This window comes from Anoplolepis gracilipes, chromosome 2, assembly GCF_047496725.1.
Source record: "Anoplolepis gracilipes chromosome 2, ASM4749672v1, whole genome shotgun sequence".
Classification (NCBI taxonomy): Eukaryota; Metazoa; Arthropoda; class Insecta; order Hymenoptera; family Formicidae; genus Anoplolepis; species Anoplolepis gracilipes.
The window spans coordinates 15,269,494-15,297,346 of record NC_132971.1 but is presented as its reverse complement, the minus strand read 5'-3'; the positions used below and the strand labels follow the sequence as shown (position 1 = coordinate 15,297,346).

Here is a 27,853-nt window from a genome sequence, read left to right as displayed (position 1 = left end):
ATAATAATTAGAAATATATAAAATAATGTAAAAAGAGTAAATTTAAGGCTGCCATAATAATTCACGATTTGTGATGTTGTCGTCCTTATTTCTCGATAAATTACAATATCTTTTTCAAAAGTCTACGATTATACTGATCGTATCATCAATATAATTGTAGATTACATGCATCAGATTTATGCACTAAATTAATGAACATTAAAATCGTATAAAACGATAGAATAAATCTTATAATAAAAATCTTAGTTTATTGTAAAATTTGATGCTTTGATATATGGTACCTTTTTTATCGACAAAAAACTTTCTCAAGCTCTCGATTAATAATTAAAATCTTAAAATTTCTTAAAATTTTTATCTTAAAATTTCTTATCTAGAGGAAAACATAGCGAGAATATTTAGCTATCTCTTGTATCATATGATAAATAAAATAGTTTCTAGGCCTATTTTCGTTAAAAATCATTGATTCTTCGCCAATTCCAAAAGTTACTCATTTGGAATACTTTCCAGTAGAATGCAATGATGGATGTCAATGAGAAATGCATAAAGTTTATATTAAAACTTAACCATTCGTCGCTCGCGCGTGATTAAAACGCTAAAAATGCTGCGTAGAAATCTAGATTTTTTTAAAAAATCTACGATATATAAATCCTATCTATATTGCCGCTGTGTACACGTTGGTTAGATAAGAATAACCAATTACTGATAGCTCTGTAAACGGAGCGCGAATCGATGCATGGTCAGCATAGAAAAATGGATATGGAACAGGCCTACGAACCAACTTCTTCTGGCCTAGCTAACGGTGCCTTGGACCTTTCTGTAGTAGTAGTCACTGTAGTCGTAGTGACTTCCAAGTTGGCCAGATCCGCGGCACTAATCTATGATATTTAAATATTTATTAATTTATACACACACACGCACACACATACATACGTACACATATTATATATATATATATATATATATATACACACACATATATATATATATATATATAAAAGCCTTATTACTACATATCTTATATAATAAGAAAAAAATGGGTTAATATAAAATTTAACTTTACATCTACTTTAATGTTAGTCAGTTTGTTAATGAATATCGTGTGAGGAGTGGAGAAAGAGAGAGAGAGAGAGAGAAAAAGCAGCGGGGAATGAATAAACAAAATCAAATGAAAGCTAATGCACTTAATAGCGGGGGATCAATTTGTTAATGGCACACAATATTAGATACTAAAGCAATAAGAGATTAATTGATCGAGGCAACGACCGACACCAATTAATTGTAATATTCAGTGCCGTTTGCTGACCTCGACATTCGGGGGTAGAGTAATGGTAGCGTGTGTTGTTGTTGTCTCGATACCGCTGCGTATCTCTCGTTCTACCATAGTGCCTGCGCAATAAAACAAATGCCACAAACAAAACAATGATAAAAATGATAAAATAATAAATAACGTAATAATGTAAAAGTGGAAAAAACGAAACAAAAATTATTAAAAAGCATGAAAGACGAAGACAATATAATTAATTAAATTAAGTATACAATATAATGTGTGAATTTCCGTCGAATTAGTGAATCTGGAAAATCAATAAAATATGTATATGACGACTTAGAAAATACTTGATTAATAGTGCAAATAAAACCACTTATAAGAAGCTATTATACACGTATACTAAAAAACTTTTTTACAAATCCTCAATACAGTCTAATAATCAGACAATCAAGATATAATCATGTCGATCAAGATATAATCTATATCGATTGCAATTTTACTTACTGTTAACGTGTTGCGTTTCATTGGCTTGACTCGTCTCAATTTCGCCATTAGCAGTCGTACTATTTGTAGTTTGAGTAACGACAGTGGTAGTTTTCACCACTAATGATTGATTCTGCGTAGATACCTCAGAAGTTCGTGAAGTGACCTCCATCTTAAGCCCTGCCAAACGATTGTGGAGCTCTTCGGAAGACGTTGCGTTTCTGAAAAGTGAACTGTTACTGCCAAGAGTGGCAAGTACGTCAGCACGCATTAATTAATACGGCGGTGAAAAAAAAACTAAACCATGCAATATGTTTACATGTGCAAATTAATATGTATATGTAGTATGTATAAAGTAACGTAACTAAAAATTGCAGTCTATCAAACTCAAAATTAAAAAAGAAATGTTTATTGCACATATAAGCAAATGATAAATAAACCGTCTGAAAATATCAACTGAACTTACAGTAAATGATCTTTAACACTGTCGATAGTAATGTCTCCAATAGAACTTAAATCCTGACGATCGTCTTCTCCATTTACGTCTATACTACTCGTAGCCGGTCGCAGTGATGGTTCCTTAGGAGATTCTTCTTCCTCAGCTAAAAGACATGCGTTCACATCGACACTAAATGGCACTATTACAAATAACGACATTCCCTAATGTTTTGTTAATTAACACAAATAGCAAATTCAATCAATGATTCAGTTATGATTAGGCTCAAAACATGGACAAACGCACGAATATATGCGACTGGTTATACAAAATATGCCAAGCAGGGTTACACATCTTAGCAATCGCGTTTACACAAAAGCCGGTGAGATGTATTCTATTGCAGTGTGTATAAAAAATATTGTATATAATTTGTTTCTTTTAACTATTTAAAGATATCTAAGGATTCATATAAATTCAGCATACTCACTAGCACCCACTATGCCATTTTCCGTAATAACTCGATTCGCTACCGTTGGTGGTTGACTCTCTTGCGTTTCTCCTTCAGTTTCAGGCGCGCCCTCGACGACACCTTGTTCCTGCGCGACTTCGTTAATGTTTTCTGTCTTTTCTGTCAATGATCTAGCGCGCGGTGGTAAATTGAGAACGCAATGCGCTTTCGTTACTTTCCCGGCTGATAGAGAAATTCGTTGAAACTCCGAACTCGAGTGAAGATACAACGCTTCTCCGGCTTTCGTAAATATTAAGGAAGAAATACCGCTGAAAGATGAAAATTCAAGTTATATTACAAACCATATTCGTCAATTAAAACATTAAATATAGAAACTACTCACTTAATATCCTCTCTCTTGATCGCAGCAGCGTTTAATTGTCTCTTCAGTTCCGGTATACTCAGCACCAGACAATCGCCAAGATTCGTCAAACAGAGCAAGCAAGTTTCTTCGTGAATTCCTTCTGGCTCGACAGGACACGAGAACTTGGCGAAACCTGTTTTTCGCACTCTAGATCCTTCGTGAGCGGTCAACTTGTATTTGCAATATGGTTTCAAGGACGGAAGATTGAAGATCTTGAATTGTTCTTCGCTGGCAATTACAACTCTGTGTGGGGAAGTCATATCGGGTGCAGGCACCATGTTCTTCTCGGTTTCGAAGGATTCTGGTAATGGCACGCTAGATCCGTCAAGGATCGTGATCGCAATTACGGGTGCACGATGCTTTAATTGTATCTCTTTACCAAGTGTACAGTTGACATCCTCTTCCGTTCTTCTTGCACCAGCTGGTATAGCCAATGTGAAGACGTAAACTGTGCCGTTATTGGTGCCCGCCCAAAGTGTAGGTGTTGTATTTTGTACTGTGTGAACAAATGTATCGAGTTATTTTTGTATTATTATTGATTTTATATTTTTTGAAAAATATACTACATACAGCTAATAATATAACTTCTGGCAAAATACAGGCATCGAACCATAGAGCCTTGAGCGTCATCAACAGGTCTCGCTTCCACTTGCCTCTCTACTGGTTTTAATTCTACAGCCGGTGATAAATCCCCGCTCGGTGAAGAAGCAGCACTGGTACTAAATTTTAATAGTTACATATTGCTTTCTTTGCTCACTCTGATTAATGATTAAACTTACCTTTCTTTTTTCTTTTCCGATACAATATTTCGTGTAGGACTATTAGCGTTCGTCCGACGTTGCGAACGTCCTTTTCGCAATCTTCTGAAAGATTCCCTAAGAGATTTTTTAAATGATTTTCGCCGAGAGATAGGAGTGTCACCTGAACCGGAGAGATCTGTAAAAATATTAAGATAGCAATATTTATTCTTAATATTAATATTAATATATATATATATATATGGAGAAAAAAAAAGAAAATTACTTAGCGTTATTTAAATATTTTACGTACCGTTTGGATTAAGCGTACATTTGACACTAACGGCTTTCATTCTAATATAATCGAAGACTGCCAGTCCGTGCGCCGTACCAGCGGCAAGCAAACCCCATTCGCTATGCAACGCCAATGCTGTGACGGCAGCTGGTGGATACAACTGGACCAAACTCTGTGGTTGAAATCCGACCGCGAATGATATACTCGCCGTTTTCGGCGGCAGCTGATCGTGACCTTTCCACACAAATCCGTCGCGATCGTTGACGATGTTCATTGTAACCCCTTTTATTTCTTTGTTGACCGGTTCCGAGAAGATGGTAGCGACAATAACGTAGCCAGCCGTGCCAGCAACCACCAATGTCGAAGATAATGGACAAAGAAGAACCTTTTTCACGGCGAGTCGTGGATCGTCAGAGTACGGATCGAAAATTCCTACTTTCTTGAACGGTGGCCAATCGTCTTCGTCGTCTTCCGGCGGCTGCTCGAGAACGCCCAAGTACTCGCCGGTGAATAGAATCGATGAGTTGTATTTGTACAGTGGTGTTAGAGAAACGTCAGACGCGTTCCAAAATCTCACAGTGCCATCCTCGTGTCCGGTAAGCAATAGTTCTCTGCTTTTAGGCTTATTAAGATTTACCGGACAGAGGAAATTTCCGCCGTTGATGGGCCACGTCTTGTCTGAGTAAAGATGCTCTGTTTGAGCTTTACCTGCAGCTACGATTGCCTCCCAAAGTTCCTCGGGTACATTGGGTACATGTTGAGAACAGGTGACCTACGATATACAAGAGTTGTTTGTACTTTCATATCTATTATATAATGTCATAATTTTTTTCTCTTCTGTCAGTTTCTTCCTTTTGATAAAGGATACTTACCGCACTCGCATGAAGAGATACTAAATAAGGCAGAGACATCATCTTCCATTCAGGATTGGTCAAATCGATAGCTACCACTTCTTCTTCGGCTAACACTATGAGCGCTTCCGGATCAACAGGATTTTCATTTTTTTCTTCTTCCTCGGGAAAAACGATAAAAAAGTCGATGATTTTAGACGTGAAATCGAAAACTAAGTGTTTATCCTTTGTCATGACAGTGATCGTGTGTCGATCTCCGTAACTGGAACGTTGCATACCACCGGAAAATAGGAAGAGATCACCGTGTCTACGGAAAAACGCAAAATTCAATTAAGTTTGTGTAAACAAATGAGAGAGAAATGTATTAATTGTTAAATAACTTACTCAGCAGTAGGATATACGAAGATCTTAGTGATAGCCTTGCACGGGAACGGGCCGTAAAGTGTAGTGGGCTCTGGTACGGCGTCACTGCCCGGACTCCAAAACGCGTACGAACCATCGTTGTGCGACGAGACAAAGCGATTCTCGGAGATCCAGTGGACCGACTCCAACTGTTGCGTGGAGACGAATGTCTGCGCACGCGAAAACAAACCCATCAGCTGCGCGTACACGTTCCACCAAAGACCACCAAAGACACAAACGACAATCAGAACGAGCGATATCATATCACAATCCGTTCTTAACTCTGCTGTTCCCCATTCGATTCCACGTTAATCAATTTTCGCTTCTCAAAATACAATAAAACATTTTTTAGTTTTACTAAGATAAAAGAGGTCTTGGATCAAAACTTAATATTTCTACATTTTATTTTTCTAATTAGAATAAAAGTTTTTCTAAAATGCGATACCCTAATATCTTCCTTGTATAAAATATGTTCACATATATACATTAAAAATGTAAAATTAAAAAGAAATGTACAAGATTTAATTGTACTCTAATAATCTTTACATTTTTTCTAATACTTTCAAATAAATTCTTTAATTTTCCGCTTTAAAATATGAAAATAAATCCAAATTTATATCCAAGTATCATCACATTAAAATAAAAATAATCATATTAATATAAAGATCCATTTAAACTCGAATCAAGTGTACATCGGAAGCGAACGGGCTAGCAGGATTAAACATTGACCCACAATATGTAATTTGGAAAAAGCGTTTAAGCGTACGAATATTGCATTTGCCAAAGTGTAATCGTGTATATGTAAAGATATAATATATAAACAACGTTTACCTGTTGGGCTCCTGGAGTAGCTTTGTTCCACAACACCATCAAACCTCGATTGTAACCAATTAAGATATTGTCCGGATGTCCTGGTTGCTCGGCTATGGCTTCAACTGCGCCTGGGTTTTTCTTATAGTCTTCCGGAACGCTAGGCGATAAGAATTTTTTTTCAGAGTTTTGAAGCCATTAGTTTTTTAATGAAGATGATCAAAGTGAAGCAATTTTATAGTTTACTTTATTGATAATCTTTATTTTGAGTAAAATTATGACAATGAAATTCTTTATGATGAGAAACGAAGTTCTCTGTACGATCTTATTGGCATATTTAGCTCAAAATATAAAAATAAAATAATAAAAATTCAAGTCAAATATGAAAATAATAGATACATAAGTTCTAATATAATCACTTACTTTTGCATCACAACATCTTGATAGATAATATTGTCGGGCATGACGAAAGTCTCAAAGTTTAGCAAGTAGATGTTGCCACCCTCTGTTCCCAATAACAGATGTTTCCCACTAGATTCGAGGCATATCGCGGAGATTTTCTTCAATTTACCCTCTAATGACAATGATTTCGTTTCTACTATGGAACATTCATTGATTTCCCATAAATGTAGTGAATTGTCATCGCACAAGGACACGAGGCGACCCTGCAACATGTGATATACCAAATCAAATAACACCAAAAAATATTATTTTAAATAAAAAATTAAATTAAATACTATTTTATTAAATTTAACTTTTATTAAATACTATTTTATTAAATTATATTAAATGCTATTTTAAATAAAAAATGTTTTTATGTTTTAAAAAATATCATAGTGCGCGCGAGTATGAATTGAAACAATATCAATATCAATCAATATCTTTACTTATACATGCATGAAAAGATTATTGGGGCGAAATGTTTCTTGAAATAAAATAAATAAAATAAAAATCTTTTCCTATACATATATGTATAGAAATGTTTTAAATCATCTCTATGTATATCATTATATATATTAAAAAGATAACAAAATCATATTTTTTAATCAGTTTTCCTTAATTTATATAACTATCATTATATATATAATTCTATTTATATATTATATAATTTTTGTTTTTATATTTATATTTAATTTATTTTATATGCCTGTGTATATATATATATATATATATATATATATATATATATACTTTTTTTTCATTTAATGTTATATTTGATAAAAAGTTTTAATAATGTCATCTAACATTTTCATCTTATTTTATAATAGTCAGCACACACACAAACACACGATATAATAAAAATAATAGCACTCATAATAAACATTAACGGTTGCTGGTAGTCTTTCTCTCTCTTATCATTATTATTATTATTATTAAATGAATTAGATGCTTGCGCAATCTTTTGACTTTTTACGAGTCATCTCTTACATTTTCCTTAATCAAAAAAAGCATTGATCGTAAAGTATAAAATAAAAATTCAAGAAAAACGCGAGATTAATCAAGCTCATTCACATGATTTTCAGATTTAAATATAATAATCAAAAGTTTAGTAATTGGAGAAAACAAATTTTTACTATGTTTGATATTAATGTCTGTATTTAAAATATTTTAATCATACGTGACAGATTTAAGATCCTTCTTTGGGTAAACAAATTCAATATCAAATTAACAAAATAAATCTGTGTGTGAAAAAAGAAGGGTTTAATATATGTATAAAGATATGTAATAATTAAATTTTAGCAAATAAAAAGTATTACTTTTCAGATTTCAATGACAAATACTGCTCTACAAATACTGTTAATTGCGTTTATCAAGCAAGCTATATTAAGTGTTACTTTTGCTTCTTTTTAGTGTTATAATATTGTAATCTAACAGATTTTTCTGAAACAAGTACATTTTTGGACTTTTTCATTTTTAAGCATTATCTGCTTTTTATGTTTGAAAACATTTTTGAAAAAAATTATTTTACGTATAAATACAATTATACTCGTAAAACTTCATTTAAGAAAAAATCTGTAATTAAGATAATAAGTATAAAATTTAATGAAAGCTGGCAGATCTTTATAATAGGGCAAGCTTCTATCTTATCAGTCTGGAGATTTGCTTGTAACTGCTTATCGTGATAACGGACGATCGTACTTGTATCGTTGTGCAATCATATGGACGCAATTCAATTAACAGACCATACAATATGGTTTAAATATTGTATATAACAAAATGATACATAATAAATATATATATATAAATTTCCAATTTAAAAAATCATCAATTTTAGATAAATTTTAAGAACTTGTAAATCACAAAAATATTTTAATAAATAAATGCTTTTTTTAATATTTATGTTTTGTGTAGTAATTAATTAAGTTTTATAATAAATTCCAATTACAATTGTAACATTATTAATTTTACGAATTCTCTATTTAAATCTATTATATCTTGCTAGAAATATTAAATCATCTAAAATTGTTATCATTATAAGAACTATATTTAATTACACATATATCTACTCCAATTGTTTAGCGACAGTAATTCTACCCACTATTTGTTGTCATATTAATATCATTTACAAATTTGTAGATAAACATTTATATATTGATAAAAGAATAATTGGATGTTTAGGAATGTGTATATATACACACAAAGTTTTTTCTGTCATATATTATCCTCATATATTTTACGCTGTAGCATTAATTACAATGCGTCGGAATGTCGTTGCACTCGTGTATTACTTATCCATACATGCGTGTATAGGCACATTGTACGGTGTCCGGATTATGCAATCAGCTGTGGTTGCCATATGAGCGAAACACGGTGTCGTATTATATTATTGGTGTGATGCGTGTAATCTTATGCGAGTTTATTGAAAATTAATTACACTATGATTATTTTCTATGTAAATTGGATGATACACACAGGCATATAAAATAAATTAAATAAAATATAAATTAAATATAAATATAAAAACAAAAATTATGTAATATATAAATAGAATTATATATATAATGATAAGTATATAAATTGAGGAAAATTGATTAAAAAATATGATTTTGTTATCTTTTTAATCATTAATATTTTTCGAATCAAATTACTTAAATTATTTATTATTCGATAAATGACATTTATTATATAGATATAGAAATTTTAAAAATTAATTTTGTTAAATCTTTTTAGAAAAGTTACACATTAAATCAAAAGATGCAATCTATATAATGTATCTTAAATATGAAATATATAAATATTCAATGTTCTATATCAAACATAAAAAAAAAAAAACACTTTTTAGATAGAACCAAAATGCATTTCGGATATATTCCATAATTATGTTTCTTATAACATTTATGACAAAAAACCATCGTGTACATACAGCTTACGACTTAACAAAATAAACTTTTGTTATGAATACTAGAATTTGGAATAATAATGCAATCGTGTATGTGTAATTATACACATAACATATCAATTATCTTACCTCTTTCGGTAGTGGGATGATCTTCGTGACGGCATTCTCACCGCTTTCAACCGAATGTTGTCCGTAAAATTCTACGCCTGGTCTTCCAAAACTGATGATCGAGTGAAGGAATTTAAAAAAATATATATAATATTATATAAACATGTAAAACGCTGACGTAAAAGTGACACAAATATATAATAAAACTCGGACATCAAATTTAAGAATGATTAATGTGCTGACAGTAAGTGCTGACAGTAAGGATTACATTCGAAGAAATATGTAATTGCTGAATATACGCAAGTGCATACTTTGCAACTTTTGCAGCGTATTTGCGATGAGTGGGACAAAATTATTATGTCATCGAGCTAAAAATGATAATGCATATTTGCATAATTGCAAACTATATTTCAAATGACTTAAAAAAAATTTATTTTAATTTTATTTCTCTATTTTTAAGATAAATTTTCTTGAAAAGTTTAATCCAACAATTGTATTCGTTTTTTAAAGAAAATAAATAAAAAAAATTTTAAAATTGAGAGAAATTAATTTTCTCTATAATTTGTAAACAAGAGAAATGATTAAACTATTCTTTTGTATCAAATCCTTCAATTTTACAAGTACGTCTTCACTGGCAAATCAATTATTTTTTTGCATAATACCAACTTATATTTTTGTGTAATTTTTTTCACATATTTATATTCAAATTAAAAAATACATGATTTAAATCACGATAATAAATTTATATCGATTTAATAAAATTATAAAATGTTAACACTAAATTATTTTTCTAATTCTAATTTTCTCAAAATATTTGTTAATTAAATAGGAAAGTTTTCGTTGTTGAGTTTAACATTCTAACGTTGTGTAGCATTTTATTTTGCACCAAGACGTCACCTACTTTTTACTTTTGATCAATATTTTCTGCGACCGCGTTGATATAACTTACAAATCAGGCTTACCCTTTACTCTAAATAAAACGCTTTATTCGAATTAAAATAATTTTGTGCCAGTTTTTTAAAATACATTTAATCCATTATATAGTGACATGTTTGTAGGCTACTGCTCTAAGAAAAGAAAATCGTCGAGTCTAAAAGCGGAAAGTAGATAAAATATCGTCGTTCAAGCTACTTCAAGCTACGGAAAAGTTTAAGAGGTTTCGCGATTAGGTTCAAATATAGCGCATGCGTTTGTATGTTGGATTAAAACGCGATATCGTATATCGCAGTTGTGCGTATCCGAAGGTTTTCTCAACGCGAGGTGTGCCGTGCAGAGATAATCGTGTATATACATATATCTATTGCGAAATAATAACGATTATCTGGCGATTACGTAGTCCTTGGAAGCATCTGCCGACTGTGCGTGCACAATATTAAACACACATTAAATTGCCGAGACTCGCTAACGTGTTGATTACATTTCGATCTACATCTAACATTCCGCTTAATAGCATCCACAAAAACAAGAAAAAGCTTGCAAACTTCTCTGTGTGTGTGTGTGTGTGTGTGTTTCGATAAAATAATAATTCTAAAATTGGATATTCTTCCACTAGTTCGTTTTAAGCTTTTTACTAAATATCAATTTACACTTTTCCTAGTGCTACATCACATAGTATACATACAAATCTTCAAATTACTTTTTTAAAACAAATTTATACCATATAATAATTTCTTAAAGAAAAGATTATTATTACACAAAAGAACTCGCAAATTACTTACATATATTACATAATATATAAATAAACATTGCCCCTTGTGAATTTTATTAAAATATAGAATTTTTTCATTCAATAAAAAAATGGTACAACAAAAACAATCGATAAAAATGAGAAACAGATATAAATTAAAGCGCGAGATTATTTAAAAAATCGGATACATTTCTCTTTTTATATAAAATCCAAAAAAAAAAAGGTAAATTTGTTATTCAATGGTGAATTTAATTCACACAAAATCCATATATATTTACGTTTGGATATTTACTTTTATTCATATTTATATTTATGTTATGTTAAAAAAAAATGAAATTTTTTTGCATCGGCAATAAATTTAAACTACGGTGTGGCTTGATACAATTTCCGGTTAATATTGTAAATGGGCTTTTTGTTGGATCGATAATTCCTATATGTATGTGTATGGATCACGTAAATGGCAATAACATACAAGGTCGAGAAACGAGAGCACCGTATTACAAAACAGAATTCGCGCTGATGTTTTTCTTTACAATTGTATCAACCAAAGCTTCAAGCTTTTATCAATTGTACGATCGACAACTTTCTTAATGCAAAATAATTATGAAATACCGTATCCTTGGAATAAGCATTCAAAACTAGTCAGAGCGTCAGCAGTTTTTCGTAGTGAAATATTTCAATGCATTAAATGTTGCACTACATAGGTAATTTCGCAAACTATCGATTTCGACTGAATCTTGCATTATGCAGATGCAATTCATTCTTAATTGAATAGTTCAATGCGACAGTAATCTAACTCATTATTTTTCAAGAATTTGACAGAATTAAAATTGAAATGTAGATTTAATCTTTTGAAAAATTGTGTCAAATAATTAAGTTAAATAATTAAAGAGGTTGTTCTTACATCGAATTCTTCAATTAAGAACTATATTTTAAATAATGCCATTCTAACCAGAGTGCGAGTTTGTAAAATAAATCGCAACTGATTTGTGGAGTCTTTGTTAAGCAATCGCTCTCACGGCATTACGAAATGGATTTTCTTACTGCAGCAATAAAAAAGTCAAAAAATATCAAAAGCTGAATGATTTTTATGACAGCACAATAAGATCTTACATTGATACGGATATATATATATATGCATATGTTATTTAATAATTAAAACTTTTCTCGTATTTTTTCTAAACAATGAAAGATTAATAAATGAAGAATTAAATTAAAATTTTAATACATACATCGAACTTTAGTATGGTATATAGTACTCTTCTCTCCAGATCAGATTATAAATACGAAACAAAAAGGAAGCAAGAGTAGACACGAAGGTAAGAAGCAAGAAAAGCAAAAGGATACACTTTGATGGCGCCGGATGCCGTGCCGATGATCATCACCCGCAGACTCGGATCCCAGGCAAGAGCGGTTGGTTTGTTCGGAAAACCATGCTGTACTGTCTGTAACAAACAAGAGTATACCAGGGTTAATGGTTGATTTCGATCAATTTCCTAATGTCGTAAATTTCTGGTTAGTTTTAATTTGTTTGCATTGATGATTATTATATTTTTCATACCAATTGAGATTAGAACAATTTCATCGACAATTTTTAACGTAAAACTTTCATACTTATAATTAGATTCAACTAAAATAGCTCAATTAAAATTACTATATAATTATTTTATAATTACATTTAATAGATATTATAAAAGCATTAGAAAATGTGAATCAATGTTGAATTGCAATGTTGAAATGTACAGTGTTACAATTATTTATTTTATCCCTATAATGTTATATATATATAACAAAAAAAATATGTATATATAGGTATATAATATTTCACCAAATTAAAAAAAAATCAATAACAATAATATAATAAAATAAATAATATATCTCACCAAATTTAAAAATCAATAAGAATTATAAAATAATTTTAATCGCATGAGTATTGATTTAAAGTCGTTATATTCGATTCAATTTTCTAATGCTCATTATAGTGTTATTATTTATTCTTCGGATATCTTTGATTTCTCCCAAAATTAAAAAAATATAGATAATGTTTAAGTATCTTTACCTAGTTTTTAATCACCTCGACGTAATTATGAACGCGGTATTAAGGATCGTGAAACGACTAATGTAACGGTATTAGAATTGATTTGAGCGAAAGTTCATAGTGGAATTAGTTAGCACGATTCTTTCTTCTTCTCTCTCTCTCTCTCTTCCCTCTCTCGCTTTCTCTCTTCTCTCGCGATGAGTCAGATTTTGACAGTACCCGTTAATCGAGTGCGGCTTATCGTGTGCGTACGTCAGCATATAATGTGGTAAACGTACCTTTAAAAAGAAGCTAGCAGTTAATAAAATTCCGCTCAAATGAAATATTGTTGTTACTCCCGTGCGATGCCGGTAAACTCACGTGGATTTATTTATTTGCGTCCCTTCCCACGGCCAATTATACAGGGAGGCCGAAAAGTTTGGAAACGGTCGAACATCTCGAATATAAAGCATTTTAGAGAAAAATGTTTCAGACAAAAGTTATAAAGCTTAAAAAAACGCGGTCTTTACGTGCATATATACGCACACACTCATTCACAGTCACCCACCCCCTCCCCACACCACAGAAAAGGCGTAAATCCGACTAAGCAACCTCCGGATGGTACACACACTTTGAGTAATGCTAATGCCGGCAGTACTGTAACTTTCAAGTCTTATAACTCGAAAAGTACTTAATAAAAAAATACTTTATTATAATGTTTTAAAAACGTCTCGATGTCAGCTATAAGAATATGTAATAAAAAGTAGGGTTTTCCATTTAAGAAAATAAAGTTTACCTTGATTTGAGCTTGGTAATGCCACCCATGGTCAAACTTCTACGTTCATTGAATGCGTCTTTTTAAGCTTTATAACTTTTGTCTAAAACATTTTTCTCTAAAATGTTTTATTTTCGAGATATCCGACCGTTTCCAAACTTTTGAGCCTCTCAGTATGTATATATCCCAATTCTCGTGAGGCATACAGATATCTTGAAACCTTAAATTCTTAATATATTTTCGTTGATTAAATCTACCTAGAGATATGTATACCTGATGTAAAGTACGGCAGGACTTCTCAGTTTGTGATTCTTTTTAGCCAAATTTTTTTTTGAAATTTTAAACTTTTTTTCAAATCCTTAACTGCTTGAAAAATAGTAATTTTATATTTGAAATTATTGATTAATATCAATATATATAGTATAAAAGAACTATACTGTATTGAGAATTTCTCTTCTGCATAAAAAAGAAAAAATGCTGGAATAACTACTAACAATAAATATTAAGTATATATTAAGCATAACCAATAGCCATGAACAAACCCATACGAAGATAATTCAATTACGCAACATAAAAAATTTCCCGTAAATTGATTCCTAGAATGCAATTAACAAACTTTATTATTCTTAAATACATATAAATTTTACTTTTTCAAAATCTTATAATTCAAAAACTTGTAAATTTATTCATATTTCATCCACACTTAAAACAATATAATTTATTCATATTTATTATAATACTTAATATATTAAATGTTATATTAATATATTCAATGTTAAAAAAGTTGTAGATAATAAGAAGTTATTCAATGTTCTTTTTGAAGAGAGAAATTTAGGTAATTAAAAATATTATACAAAAAAGACATTTAATAAAATTAGAAATATTAAAGTCAGGGAAATAAGATTCTGTTTTACTCGAAACTTTTATCGTATAATTTTAATTCTTTACAATTCTATACAAATTCTCAAAATCCGAAAAAAATTCACAATTAAAGCATATAATGCTAATTTATTAAAATGTACGAATTGTCCGTAGAAAAAAAAAACTGTTATTCAGAGTTTTGATATAACAAGATTTTATTCAAGTGAGATCGCTGTAAAAAGCCATCACTGTTGTCAGCTCAAATTTATTCAATAACGACGTCACAACTTTTATAATCCGCTTTGTACGTAAAAACTGTACATAAATGATAGATTTTCTGATCCAAGATAGATCCTCGTCAAATGTTCAGTTTAAAAAAAATTTTATTGAAGATTATGTTCTCGATATCTATATTTAAACTAAAACTTTCATTAGAAATGATCGTCGCGATTAGAAAAACCGGTGGCCTCAGAAACCTTGACTAGAGAACCATTTCCATAAGAAAAGGTGTCACTACTTGCAAGTTGTTCTATAGACACGATCTTACGAGAGATACGTCCTAACGAGAGTTAAGAAGATGCTACTCGTCTATACAATAAAAAGGTGTCTCTTTCTATCTTTTTTAAAACTAAATCCATAATAAAACTTGCAAATATTAAAAAAAAGAATATATTAGAAAAGCTTCATATCTTGAAAAAAAATATTACATGTTTTGATAATTGATTCCATAAAATTATACTTGAAAATAACTGTAATAAAAACTGCAACAGTTTAACTATTATTTTTTTAAGAACTACTGAAAAAAAAAGTCAACTCAAATTTAATTTTCCTGATGTCTGTAAATGTATTTTTAAATATTTCTTCGGCATTCTTTGATATAAAAGTCTCTCTCGTATTTCAAAGTAGAGATGCAGGAACGGACCGGTCGCGAGATATTGACAAGTTGTTTACGAATTTCAATGTGTAGAATGAGAATACGAGAAATTCTCGATCACTACACGTTCAACACGCAAATACTGTTGGCGAATACTTCTCGTCCGCGAGGTATGAGATCTCTTCTTTTTAACTGCACTTTCTACGTCAGTTTCTCTCTTCTTTTTCTCTCCTCAAATAGCATGAGCGTAAATCAATGAATGGACACTATTTGCATCGCTATATCCGAGTTATTCGAGTCATCTGCATACCAAGAATAAATAGTTCAAACAAATATCAAGGTAATTGAACTGTATTTGTTTTGCGGGACCATTGAACCGTCAAAAATTCCCATCGTTGAAAAATGCAAGAATGCACTTACGTCAAATTTCAACATTTAAAAAAATTATTCTAATTCTTTTCCTTGTATATTTCGTGTTAATTAGAGAAAAAAGAGAGATATAATAATATTAAAAAAATATTATTTATCTTAAATCAGATGAATAAGATATTTTCACACTTTGATAAACTTATGACAAGTAAGTAAACTATCGATTCAACGCGATACAATTATAAATGTGCGAACTAAAGCAAACATAAAAAAAGGAAGGTCCAAGGGTCTTATCATATTTTGTTTGCACATAATGCGCCGATATAATCTTCGCTTATCTTCTTTCTGCGATATATTAAAAATTCTTGTTTGGTATCAAGTTATCGATGAAATTCAACGTAAGATATATTGAATTCTCCAAGAATTGTTACATTAACTTGTTTAACATGATTGATTGATACATTCTGATTAATAATAATAATACATACTTTAGATTGTTTCATTGCCGCGATAAAGTTAAACAACAATATATCACCGAATGTATTTAACTTTTAAAATTTTTTCAAATATTTAAAAAATAAATTTCTACAATTATATAAAGATTTAATTAAGATAATTACTAAACAAATAAATTAAAAATTAATGAGAAAATAAAAAATAGTTTTTTTAGAAATAAAAAAGACTAAAATATCTGATTACCTTTATAATATTTAATATTTATTAAAAAAGACAAATATATTAAATTTTAATCAATATTTCAAATATATCAAAATTTGGCGCATTAAAATTTAAAAATAAGATAATGCGAAAGATATTTTATCATAGTAAGATGCACAATATCTGAATTTTTCACGCTTATAATGCAAAAAATAAAAATAACAATATCGAATGCCAAACTGTGTTACACTGTTTACCATTATCATTACGTTTATCATTGTATTTATTATTATCATTATCATTGCGACCTGAATTTCTATTCGTAAATTTTCTCTTCACGTACTTATTGTTAGTGGAAGTTCTTCGAGAATCCACAGACAAAAGGAATTAAATCTCTATAGGGTTTCACGATAATACACTACGGCGTCAGACAGAGACGCGTTGAAATAATATAACATACGTTGGGAATACTATAGTAAAAATATCGATGCATTTCTTTTTCTATTTATTTCACAATGCATTAAATTTTATGTATAATATAATATTTTATATAAGTAGCATCGATAATTTAATTCTGCAAAATAAAACAATTTTATTTTCTAAAAATTTTATTTATTATATTATATAAATAAATTTATATTATATAAATAAATTTATATTATATAAAAAAAATATTTATTATATTATATAAATAATTTAACGTTTTATCAAATTCTCACTAAAAGAAACTTTAATTAATTTAATTTTTTATTTTAATCCTTGCATTTCGACTTCAGATGAACTTCCGGTTTACATATTAAATGACGATTAACTAACTCCTAAATACAATAAAATCGTATAAATTAAATAAATTAAATAGATAAGTATACTAAGGTAACTGATAATAATCGATAATAACTTATAGTAAACTAAGCAAAGATAAACTATAATAAACTAAACTTAACTTAATCAACTAAAATTAATAAAAATCAACTAAGATAAATTAAAATGAATTTTTCACAGTTTTTGCCAGTATTCATATTTATTTACAGTTCCTCTTTTCTTTCTGTCCTTTCTTCTTTTTTCTTCATTTTTTTGTCTATTTCTTTCTTTTCTTGTATTGCTTCCTTGTTTCACCTTCTTGATTTTATTTTTTAGTACTTTTCTTTTCTTTCTCTTCTCCCTTCCTTTTTTCTCTTCTCTAATTCTGTCTATCCTTTTCAATGCCTCCAAAACCTTTTCCATCTCCACTAAGGAATTCTTTCAATGTTATCTCATCTTTCGTTTCCTCGCATTTTCCTATATATAATTATATGCTTATAATTTTCTTCCTCTTCACCACATACTCTGCGCACTCTTTTCTCTCTCCAAAATTGTCCCCTTCTCGTCTCATTATCGCATCTATATCTTGCTATTCTCATTTTATCTTTCTTTTTCTTTCTTCCTTGGAGATATCGCAGAGCTTCTTCTGTTATCTCTTTGTATGTACTGTTATAATTGTATTCCTCTATCTTCTTTCCTCTTTCTTGTTTAAACTTTCCATTAACTCCCTTACTATTTTCCTTGTTTCCTCTTTCTCTCCCTTTTTCCTTAGTTCCTCCCTCTTCATACCTGCTTTTTCTATTATTTCTCTACTCTTCTTTTCTCATTTACTCCTCTCACTTCCAATCCTCTTCTTGTCTATTTCTTTTATTAAACACTGAATGGTGAATTAAGATGATTTTATAGTTAAAATGCTTTCCTCTTTCTGTTGGCGGTGCAACATTGACTTGTTGATTTCGTGTAATTCACTCGAAAAGCCGTTTTCAGTTGTGTGACTGATAAGAGCATTCGACGTTTCCTGCAGATTGCACAGGCACATCAGCAGGAATTTATCTACCATAGGTTTTTGTGTACCTAATAAAATGACATTTATTTTGTCAAGTGTTCAATTGTGTATCTAATGCACTTGAAAAAATGCTATGTTTAACAGAGACCAATGATTGGAAACACTTGAGCCATTGTGTGTTTGTCAGCCTGTATACGGAATGTTATCTGCTTCATCGTTACCTAACATTGACTAATGTCCATTCTTTTGTCGTTTCTAAAGTATTTCACTCTCAGAATATATGCTAAATGGAACTAATTTCCGAACAAAGTCAAATTTTATTAATCGTGTTCTTAAAATTGTTTTTCATTAAAATAATTTTAATAATAACCATGTCTCAGAAACAGATTTTAATTTACAGACTATTGCAATATAAGCAATTATGACTTTTAAGACTTTTGATTTAAAATTTCAGTCTAATTTCAATAAAATTCTCGTATTTTAAAAAGTATTTAAGAAATTTTTATTTAATGGTTATCTTTGCTATAATAAACTATAAGAGATTGTTCCTGTATTCCTCTTCCCAAAAGAGAGAAAGAAGAATTTTAAGAAATTAAAAAAAAATTGATTCTTAGAATTATTTCTACGATAAAATTGTTTCTATGTTACGTAATTGTATCAATTTTAGTTTTAGGAACAAAATATACTGTACCTGCTTTTAATTAATATTATATGAATATAATATGTAAAACGTAAAACACAGACTAATTTAGATACAATATTTTGCTAAGAAGAAGAATCTTTTAACAGTTTCTAATATGAAGTCAACCTTGGAATGAAAATTTAATGGCCCAAGATGTGACCACATCTCTCAATATGTAAAAAGTTTGTATATAATTATTAGAGAAGAAAAGTGATTGCAAAACATTTAGCTATTAACAATCAAAATTTACATAAAAAGTATATAATACTAAAGTAAAATTCATCTAAAATTTTGTTACAAAATCAAATTTTTAATATTCAATTGAAACTCTTTGTGACTCTATTACTTTCTTTATTTTTCTCTTAACTTACTTAATTTAAAAAAAAAAGTGTATAACAAGATTATTTTGTTGTAACAATTATTGTATAACTACGATATCTAAAAAGTTGTCCTAATTTTTAATTAATTTTGACAGCTTTTTTTCACTACTTTTATAATCTTTTCTCGCTATATAAAATTCACGACGTTTCGTATAAGTAAGCAAACACATTCTGATACATCAAATAATATCGTCAGTTCTTAAAGTAAACTAGCTACTTTTACGATTGACGCACAATCTATATACGGTCGAACAGAATCAAGCCTAAAGAATGTATCCGCGAATAAAAAATGTAAATTAACGAACCGATGCAACGTCTGTTAAACACAAATACTTTTACACGTGATTGGCCGTTTTATCGAGTAACGTTTCAGAAAATACGAATATTTTTGCGTGCCGATCAATGTTTCACAAAAAAATGACGTTTTGCTCATCGTTCGAACGTTCATTTATCTCAACAAGATAATCAACAACATAAGAAAATACACAAGACTAAAGAATGATACAAGTTATATTTTCCTCTATTTTTGACTTTTGACAAGCTCGTACAAATAATAGATAACGGGATATGCGTATTGAAGTACCGATACAAATAACGGGATGTATTGAAGTACAAAATGAGATAATATATAAATAAAATCATTATGCAAAGTAGAATTATTCTGTGCAGACACACGCGCACATGAATTATAACATATTAATAATTTATTAAGTAAATATTTTGTTTCGCGAGACAAGTGATATTTTATGTATAGAAATGTATTTTAACTCAACGAAAAAAAAGTAAAAACAAAAATATTATTGATGCTATATGTAACATATGCGGTAGAAATGTAGTGTATGTATACATTTGATTAATCCAGAATTTCAATTAAGTCCACAATCTGTTGCTACGACAACGATTCTTGTTAAGCAGTAATGTAATAATGACACGGAATAAACCCGTTATATGATATAGTAATGTAGTGACTATGTAGTCAATGTAATGTCATGACAGAGAATCGACTTACATATATAGCGTTTATCGATTTTAAAATTAATAAATTTGTAGAAATTAAAAATACATTTTTTTCGCAAATAAAGCTTTAAACATATAAATATAAAAATAGTAGTATATTATTTATATCTCATTTTTTTTATAAAATATGTATCTGTTTGTGAAAAAATTTTTATTAGATTATTAACCCTCCGTTATCATATTGGAGGCACAGTCGAAATTTCAATCTGAAAGGAGGGTGAAGTCCGGTTTCACCTTGAACATTTGACTTAAAAACCTATTAGTCCATATTCTGAGTTTATATTTATCGCTAAATAAGTTTTTAAATGTATACAAACACGTATAAAAACACACTTAACACTAGAAGTACCGAATAATTTTTCTGACCTTTTTTTTAGATTACTAATCTATTTCTTGTATAAAAAATAGGATTCTGAAATTTTGTAACTTTTCATTAATTATTTCCTTTATTAAATGATTAATCTATCTAGTGTTAACGATAAATACGAGTTATAATGTAGAATAAAATAATATAAAATAGGATAATATAATAGACTTTAAAAATAAGCTTGATTTTTTAAGGTTTTTTTTTTTTTAATTTAGAACAGTAAGAACACCTAGACTTAAGTCAAAGACGTAATGTGCCTATGAAAGGTAAGAAAAACATGTGTGTTTAAGGAAGGTTAAGTATATCACGATAAATTATCACAAATGTAGATTTTGATAAATCATGATTATATATCACGATAAAAAAAATTTGATCATCTACATTTTTGTTAAGACAGAACTTTAAATTTTTTAAGACTTTCCTGACACATTTTGTATGCAGCATTTCTTACATACGTATGTATATGGTTCTCGGATCAGTTAACAAGTTGTAATCACCGATGACAAACCGTTATAATAATCTGTGTAATAACGGGCTCGTAAATTTTGTGTTGGAAGATTCACAAAAAAGTAATCTTTTACTAAAGAGTTGTAAATCAAGAAATTATAAGTGTGCAAGTGCATTTTTCTTGTGAGTTAGTAGCGCTGTCAAAATTGTTGCGTACGAACAAATAAATCTCGCGGTAACGTACGTAAAGCGAATAATGTGCAGGTAGAATATAGGCAAACAATAAAAAGATACCATTGGTATAGACGGTAACCCGATATTCCAGACGAAACGAATCGTTCAAACCTGTCTGTGCGCAGAGACTCATCACTGTTTCTGCCAGCTATTTTCGTTGCCAGAAATGTAAAATTTTTCAAGCCAGATGGACTTCATAATTAATAATTGTTGAAATAAAAAGAGTGATCTTATTCTCTTTTATGAATTTTTATATTTTTGTATATTAAAGAAGCATACTGATACCTATGCTTTAATGCTTATTTTCATCTTTGCTTTTATTCTTCTTTATTGTATCAAATTATAATGTAAAATTTAATATTTCAATGGAATATTATAATTACATACATACATGTCTAAATTGAAAATTAAGATTGGATGAACTTTAACTTATAGCTAAATGTAACCACCGTGTATTTTAAAATGCTACTAAAGTAGCATGCTTCTTACTCTCTCTAACAATGCTAGTCAACTTAAAATATTTTAACTTTAGTAGCTGCTAGTGCAGTAGCATAGTAGTAAAAAAGCATTACGTACATCATGCTTTAGAAAATATATATGTGTGTGTGTGTGTGTGTGTAATCACTTAAAAAATTATCTATTTTTGATTTATAATTTTTATTTTTATTTAATGAAGAATTGAAATCTTCATTAGCACTATGTAATAAAAAAAATATACTATAAGTTATAAAGTAGATAATCCTTTGTAACTTATAAAACTATAATCTTAAATTTATTAATATTAAAATATGAGAACAAGAAGGATTTATGTTAGTCTCAAAGAGTGAAAAAGTTTAAGAGATAAATTGAAAAAAATAATTTAAAAAAATAGATTTTTATTATATACATATATATATATATATATATATATATATATATATATCAATATATTAAATTCAATATTATATGTTTTATCGCAACCTTTTTTGGTTACCGACACAAGATATTTGAATAACGTCTTTAATGTAAATATACGAGTATTTTAAAAATCTTGTAAACGATAAAACAATAAATAAATCTTAAGAATGATTCATTCAAAATCTGTGAATGATCAATCCAAATCATTTTGAGCAAATTGATCTGGCAACATCGCCATCGGTATTCATATTCATCCCGCGCCCATTCGCACCGGGTGTGGGCGAAAATTTTTTCACGGGTGCGAAATGTCTTTTTTTTTTCATTATCTCTTTCTCTTTTTTCTCTCTCTCTCTCTCTCTCTTACCTTTCTGAAAGCGAAGAGATCCTTCTGTAGCTTCTGCCGCTCGACCGTGGGCTGCTGGCCCTTCCCCCTGATGAACTTGAGCATCTTGGACTCGCCGTTAACCTCCGGCTCGGCGCGTTGTTTCACTTTCTTCGTAAACGAATGGGTGTATCGCTCGTCGCACGTCACACGTATAAAACCGACACGCACGTTTCAACTGTCGGGCGCGCGTAATTAATGCATTCTTGAATGAACGTCGCTATGTGCGGATACCGGCGGCGCGCGCGGTTACGCTGCCGCGTTATTTATCCGACAGGATGCTGCGTGTGTGCGTCCGTATTCTTGATGGCGCGCGCGGGCGCGCGCACACTCCGATACACGCCCGCACACGTCAGTGGCCCTGTCTCTTTCGTTATCCTCCCGTATCGCCGTTTCCTCTCCCTCTTTCACTTTGCGGTCGCGCTCTTCCTTTCTCCCTCACTCACTTACGACACGGCGGGGACTGGACGCGCTCGAGAGAACGCGATGTGTCAGCCGCTTCGCGTATCACCGCCTCGCCAAGATGCTTCTGCCGGAATACACCACACTTGGGGGACGCTAGTAGAGTACGATATCCGGGATATATGATGGTGGCGCACTAGGCGAGACGTGGGATGCCGTAACGGAATGGAAAAACCATCGAAACCGACACGGAGACGAAGCGCGATCACTCCACGTCGCTGGCTATAACGCGTCTCTCACCGTCGTGTGCCGTGTGCCGTATGCCGTAGTCGTATGTCGCGTCGACTCTTCCCTCTTCCCTACCAGTTACTCCGTGCTTGTTCGGCCGCGCTCGTCGGCGTTCGGCGGCGCTCGGCTCGACTCGGTTGCCGTTCGACAGGCTCGCCCGAACGAACGATGACCTCTAGCCGCCATTACGTGACTGAAGAAATGTTCGAATGCGCGTTTCGAGCCTCTCATCCTGTCTGAGTTCTGCGTGATATATTTACGTATTCTACGCTTACGCATTCCAGAGGTTTTTATACAACGATTAATCTCACGTTCGAGCGACGAAGTATACGTGATACGTGGCAGCCAAGTAGGTCTTTTATATGATCGAAATTACGACAAAAGTATTCGTATCAATCACGCGAATACTTGCGTTGCTCTGATAATCATTGTCAATATAATTATTCGTATATGTGTATAAATTGTATTATTTATTATTAAGACTAGTTATAAATTTGTGATTTATTGAAAATTTTTATAATGTCGCAAATATGCCATTATATATATTTCTGTTTGATACGAATTCATAGTACGCACTTTATTGAAACTTTCAAATATCAACGACCTGTTACCAACTCTCCCGCCAAAATTCCATTTTTTTCTTCGGTAATTACAGCGACGCGAAAGATTCTCAAAACGATTTTTATCATATTATGACATATTTGTATAAATAATATGGGAAACAAGTATTCATATCATTGACTACATACGCGATATAATTTATTATATTAAATACATCATTTCACACACACATACACCACACGCGCGCACACATACACACATAGAATTCAAAGTCGAAGTATAAAATCTGCTGTTTTAGTAACATCGTTAAATTTTGAGTAGACAAGTAATGACACTTGTGGTCATATTAATCGAAATACCAATCAGTTTCGAATATATCGATATGGATATATGCGTTCGTGTGTATTCCAAGCGCGTAACAGGATGTCACGCAGTAGAATTTCCGCAATTTTCTACACGACGTTCATGACTCCCAAATTGTTTTTTAATTGTCTTTTTCTTGTAAAAAAAATTCATGCAATTATAAATTTTATTATATTCGAGCGACATATAAATACATCACATATAGAGAGATTTGAATGAAATAAATTCTTTACAGATTGTAAGGAATTTAACTCAAAAATACAATACATATATTTTGAAGCTGTATTATATATTTTGAAACTGTTTATATACAAAATTACATAGAATTTCAGATCTGTTAATTATTTATACAAATATAGAATTTCTCATTTATGTAATACTGTACAATCACATTCACATAATAAATTAACGTTTACATATAATACAATTATACAAATATATCACCAGAGTGGAATGATACAAATTTTTCACCAAGAAAAGTACGTAGCAAAACAGATAAACGATAAAAATTTTTAGAAAACATAGACAGCTATGTGTAAAATATTAATTAATTAATTTTTCTTATTTACATTATTTGGATTTAAAATTACTTCTTTTTTAAGTAGATATGTCATGTTTTGTAAACTTTACACTATATATTTTTTGTATATTGTTAGTATAACAATATCAATTGTTGTACCAATAGAATAGAAAAATATATATAAAATATATAGTGTTTTACCCAAGAAAGATACTTCCCAATTTTGTTAGAGAATCGACAAATGTAAGTAAGAAGCCACAAATAATCTCAGTATTTTATTAATGTTTTCTGTAGTTTTCAAATCGATATTATGTCGATTGTCACTCGGTTTGTGCCAAAAGGACGGAAACGGAATCGGTATTATATGTAGAATAGGTACATCTAGAAAAAAAACAGTTCAGATAGAATGCATATAAAATTATTTTTATACGTTAAAAAGTAATTCACGACTCACCTTTTCTTAGGAAAGGGATATGATCGTCTTCGATATCTGGATGATAGGAGTATGGTTGAAAATATCTTTGTTTCGGTTTACCATATGTATAAGATTCCAATTTTCTCATATCAGCTAATTTCTTTTCGCTATTGACTAAAAAAGAATACCACTTTTCAGTATTTTCAAAGTAATTGTAAAAAGTTGGATCTGGTGCGCCCAATAAATCAAGGAGGACTAACATATCCTGAAATCAAAATTTCATTCAATTAATAATTATATATATATATAATATTACAAACACATTTTTAATAACAATATTATATAAATATAAAAAGATAAATACAATCTTATCTAATTCAGAGATATAATTTTCTTTGCCATAAGCAGTTTTTTTATTATGTAATTTTCTAGCTAAATGTTTGGAACCATAAATAGAATCATTTGGGCCCCATTCCTCGAAGGCTTCTTCTCCATCAAAGAAAATGAACATCAAACTGATATCTTGCTGTGAAATAAACAGACATAATGTAAATGCAGATTTTACAAAGATTTACCATATAATTCATCTTTTAATTTTTTGTGTCACTTACTTGTTTAGTCAAATAACTACTCATTACAGTGGCTAAATTAATCATTTGAGCGCAAGGTACAGCACTGTCTGTAGCTCCAACAAAATCTCTCTCTCTTGTATATTTTGAATCAAAATGACAAGCTAGTGCTAGATATCTTTTCGCATTAGGATTTAATTTCGCTATTATATTTTCAAACTCCAGTTTGCCAAATATAGGTGTATTGGCTTCGAATATATCTGATTCTATCGTCCAACCTAGATTTCTCATTGACTTCTTGATATACTGAAAGAAAATATTTTGAAATAGTTTTGCTTTCCTTGCAGATTAGATGTTATGATTGCGACATTAAATCATTATATATATGCATATATATCAATTTGATTTTTCAATATTATAAGGAAATATTTATCAACTTTTTCTAGATTTTTAATGTGTAAATAATTTTTATAAATACTAATTTAGAAAATTGTACAGATAGATTACTATAGCAACAGTGTCAACATTGAGTTTTTTTTCTACTTTATTTAATTTTCACATAAAATTTGAAATTTTTAATATTATTATTCTGTTAAATTTTCACAAGGTCTCGAAAGGAAATGAATAGAGTTAAAAAAATTTGGAAATTTCCTACTTCTTCCTTACCTCTCGCACACTCGCATGTTCGGGAGTCCCCACGATCCTTACTATGCATATGTTATCCAAAATCTCGTTTATATGAGTAACATTGCTAAGATCAGACAACGTGGCAACCTGTTTGTCCGTCAGCCGGCCGGGCCTATGATAATACTGGAAATCATGTAACAATAATGGTACTCGTCAAGAGTGGCATAAGACTGGTGGTAAAGCATGATAATGGCTAGAGAAAGTAAAAGAGGGAACGATGAATATAATGAGGAAGCTGTCCTTCTCCGCGAAACAGATGTGTGCAGCGAGGGACACGTATACAACGTATTACATACTTTCTCTCTCGTGAAAGGCATCTCTCTCGGCTCACTCTGCTCGGTCGCGCATGATAATGCGATGACAGCTAGCAAAATGCTTATCACGATCTCAAACATATCCTCACTCCGTGATAGTCACGCATCGACTGATTGTGAGCGCAGTCAGCAGCCACTAGCCACCGAATCAGATGATGTAACATGTACGAGAAGACTGTTCTTCGTAGTTGAACTCTTTGTACTTTCCCACTTACCATCTTTTTTTTTTCTTTCTCTCTGAAGCTTTGTCATACATATCTATCTCATTTCTGAGTGCAGAAAGTGTAATATATATAGTGCAGCTTTGAAGAATAAACCTGTTACTGTATATGTTTCGCGGATGCGCAGTGGATAGTAAGAGGAATTGGGAGGGAGGTTTCAGATGCTGAGAAGCAAATAAATGGCGGCTAACGGTGCATTGCATTCGAAGTACGCGATTTAGTTTTATATAAAGCAAAATTTTTATTTTTATTTTTTTTGCTAAATGAGCTCTTTTAATATTGAAACATTAAATATAAAAATAATACTTGTTTAGATGCTACCAAGATATAAAGATCTCAAGAGTCTTAACAATAATGAATGCAATAAGAATAAAACAATGCAGTAATGCTAACTGCTGAAATTTGCAAAATTGTTTTTTTTTTTTTTTTTTTTTTTTTTTTTTTTACTGAATACAATCA

General features: G+C 30.6%; 2 protein-coding genes across 12 annotated transcripts; both read right to left on the bottom strand.

The window, feature by feature from the left end:
* Positions 1 to 23,919, bottom strand: L(2)gl (LLGL domain-containing protein l(2)gl). 11 transcript variants are annotated; one of them, XM_072886714.1, is made up of 16 exons: positions 23,037 to 23,919; positions 12,636 to 12,733; positions 9,623 to 9,713; positions 6,577 to 6,818; positions 6,175 to 6,313; positions 5,326 to 5,540; positions 4,963 to 5,248; positions 4,109 to 4,862; positions 3,838 to 3,994; positions 3,629 to 3,777; positions 3,038 to 3,554; positions 2,674 to 2,963; positions 2,217 to 2,388; positions 1,772 to 1,971; positions 1,304 to 1,386; positions 1 to 875 (listed from the first exon to the last, which is right to left on the bottom strand). In XM_072886714.1, exons 1-16 carry the CDS (start codon positions 23,118 to 23,120, stop codon positions 768 to 770), a joined length of 3,585 nt encoding a protein of 1,194 aa, XP_072742815.1. In that variant the 5' UTR covers positions 23,121 to 23,919; the 3' UTR covers positions 1 to 767. The 11 variants fall into 11 exon arrangements, 10 of the variants coding, with proteins under 10 accessions (XP_072742815.1, XP_072742814.1, XP_072742813.1 ...); XM_072886713.1 differs by having other exon boundaries at positions 1,772 to 1,989; positions 3,629 to 3,771; positions 23,037 to 23,918; XM_072886712.1 differs by having other exon boundaries at positions 1,772 to 1,989; positions 23,037 to 23,917.
* A 1,273-nt stretch (positions 23,920 to 25,192) lies between these two features.
* On the bottom strand, positions 25,193 to 27,801 carry LOC140662956 (glutaminyl-peptide cyclotransferase). The gene is made up of 6 exons (XM_072886738.1): positions 27,156 to 27,801; positions 26,839 to 26,982; positions 26,215 to 26,478; positions 25,968 to 26,129; positions 25,643 to 25,868; positions 25,193 to 25,569 (listed from the first exon to the last, which is right to left on the bottom strand). Exons 1-6 carry the CDS (start codon positions 27,252 to 27,254, stop codon positions 25,415 to 25,417), a joined length of 1,050 nt encoding a protein of 349 aa, XP_072742839.1. The 5' UTR covers positions 27,255 to 27,801; the 3' UTR covers positions 25,193 to 25,414.
* Positions 27,802 to 27,853: the final 52 nt, after the last annotated feature.

Excerpts from the sequence above, each read along its gene's own strand:
- LOC140662956 (XM_072886738.1), bottom strand. The coding sequence starts at position 27,254 with ATGTTTGAGATCGTGATAAGCATTTTGCTAGCTGTCATCGCATTATCA. Across the intron at positions 25,869-25,967 it reads TCTCTGAATTAGATAAGATT|GATATGTTAGTCCTCCTTGA; the intron begins GTATTTATCTTT and ends TTTTGATTTCAG. Across the intron at positions 25,570-25,642 it reads TATCCCTTTCCTAAGAAAAG|ATGTACCTATTCTACATATA; the intron begins GTGAGTCGTGAA and ends TTTTTTTTCTAG.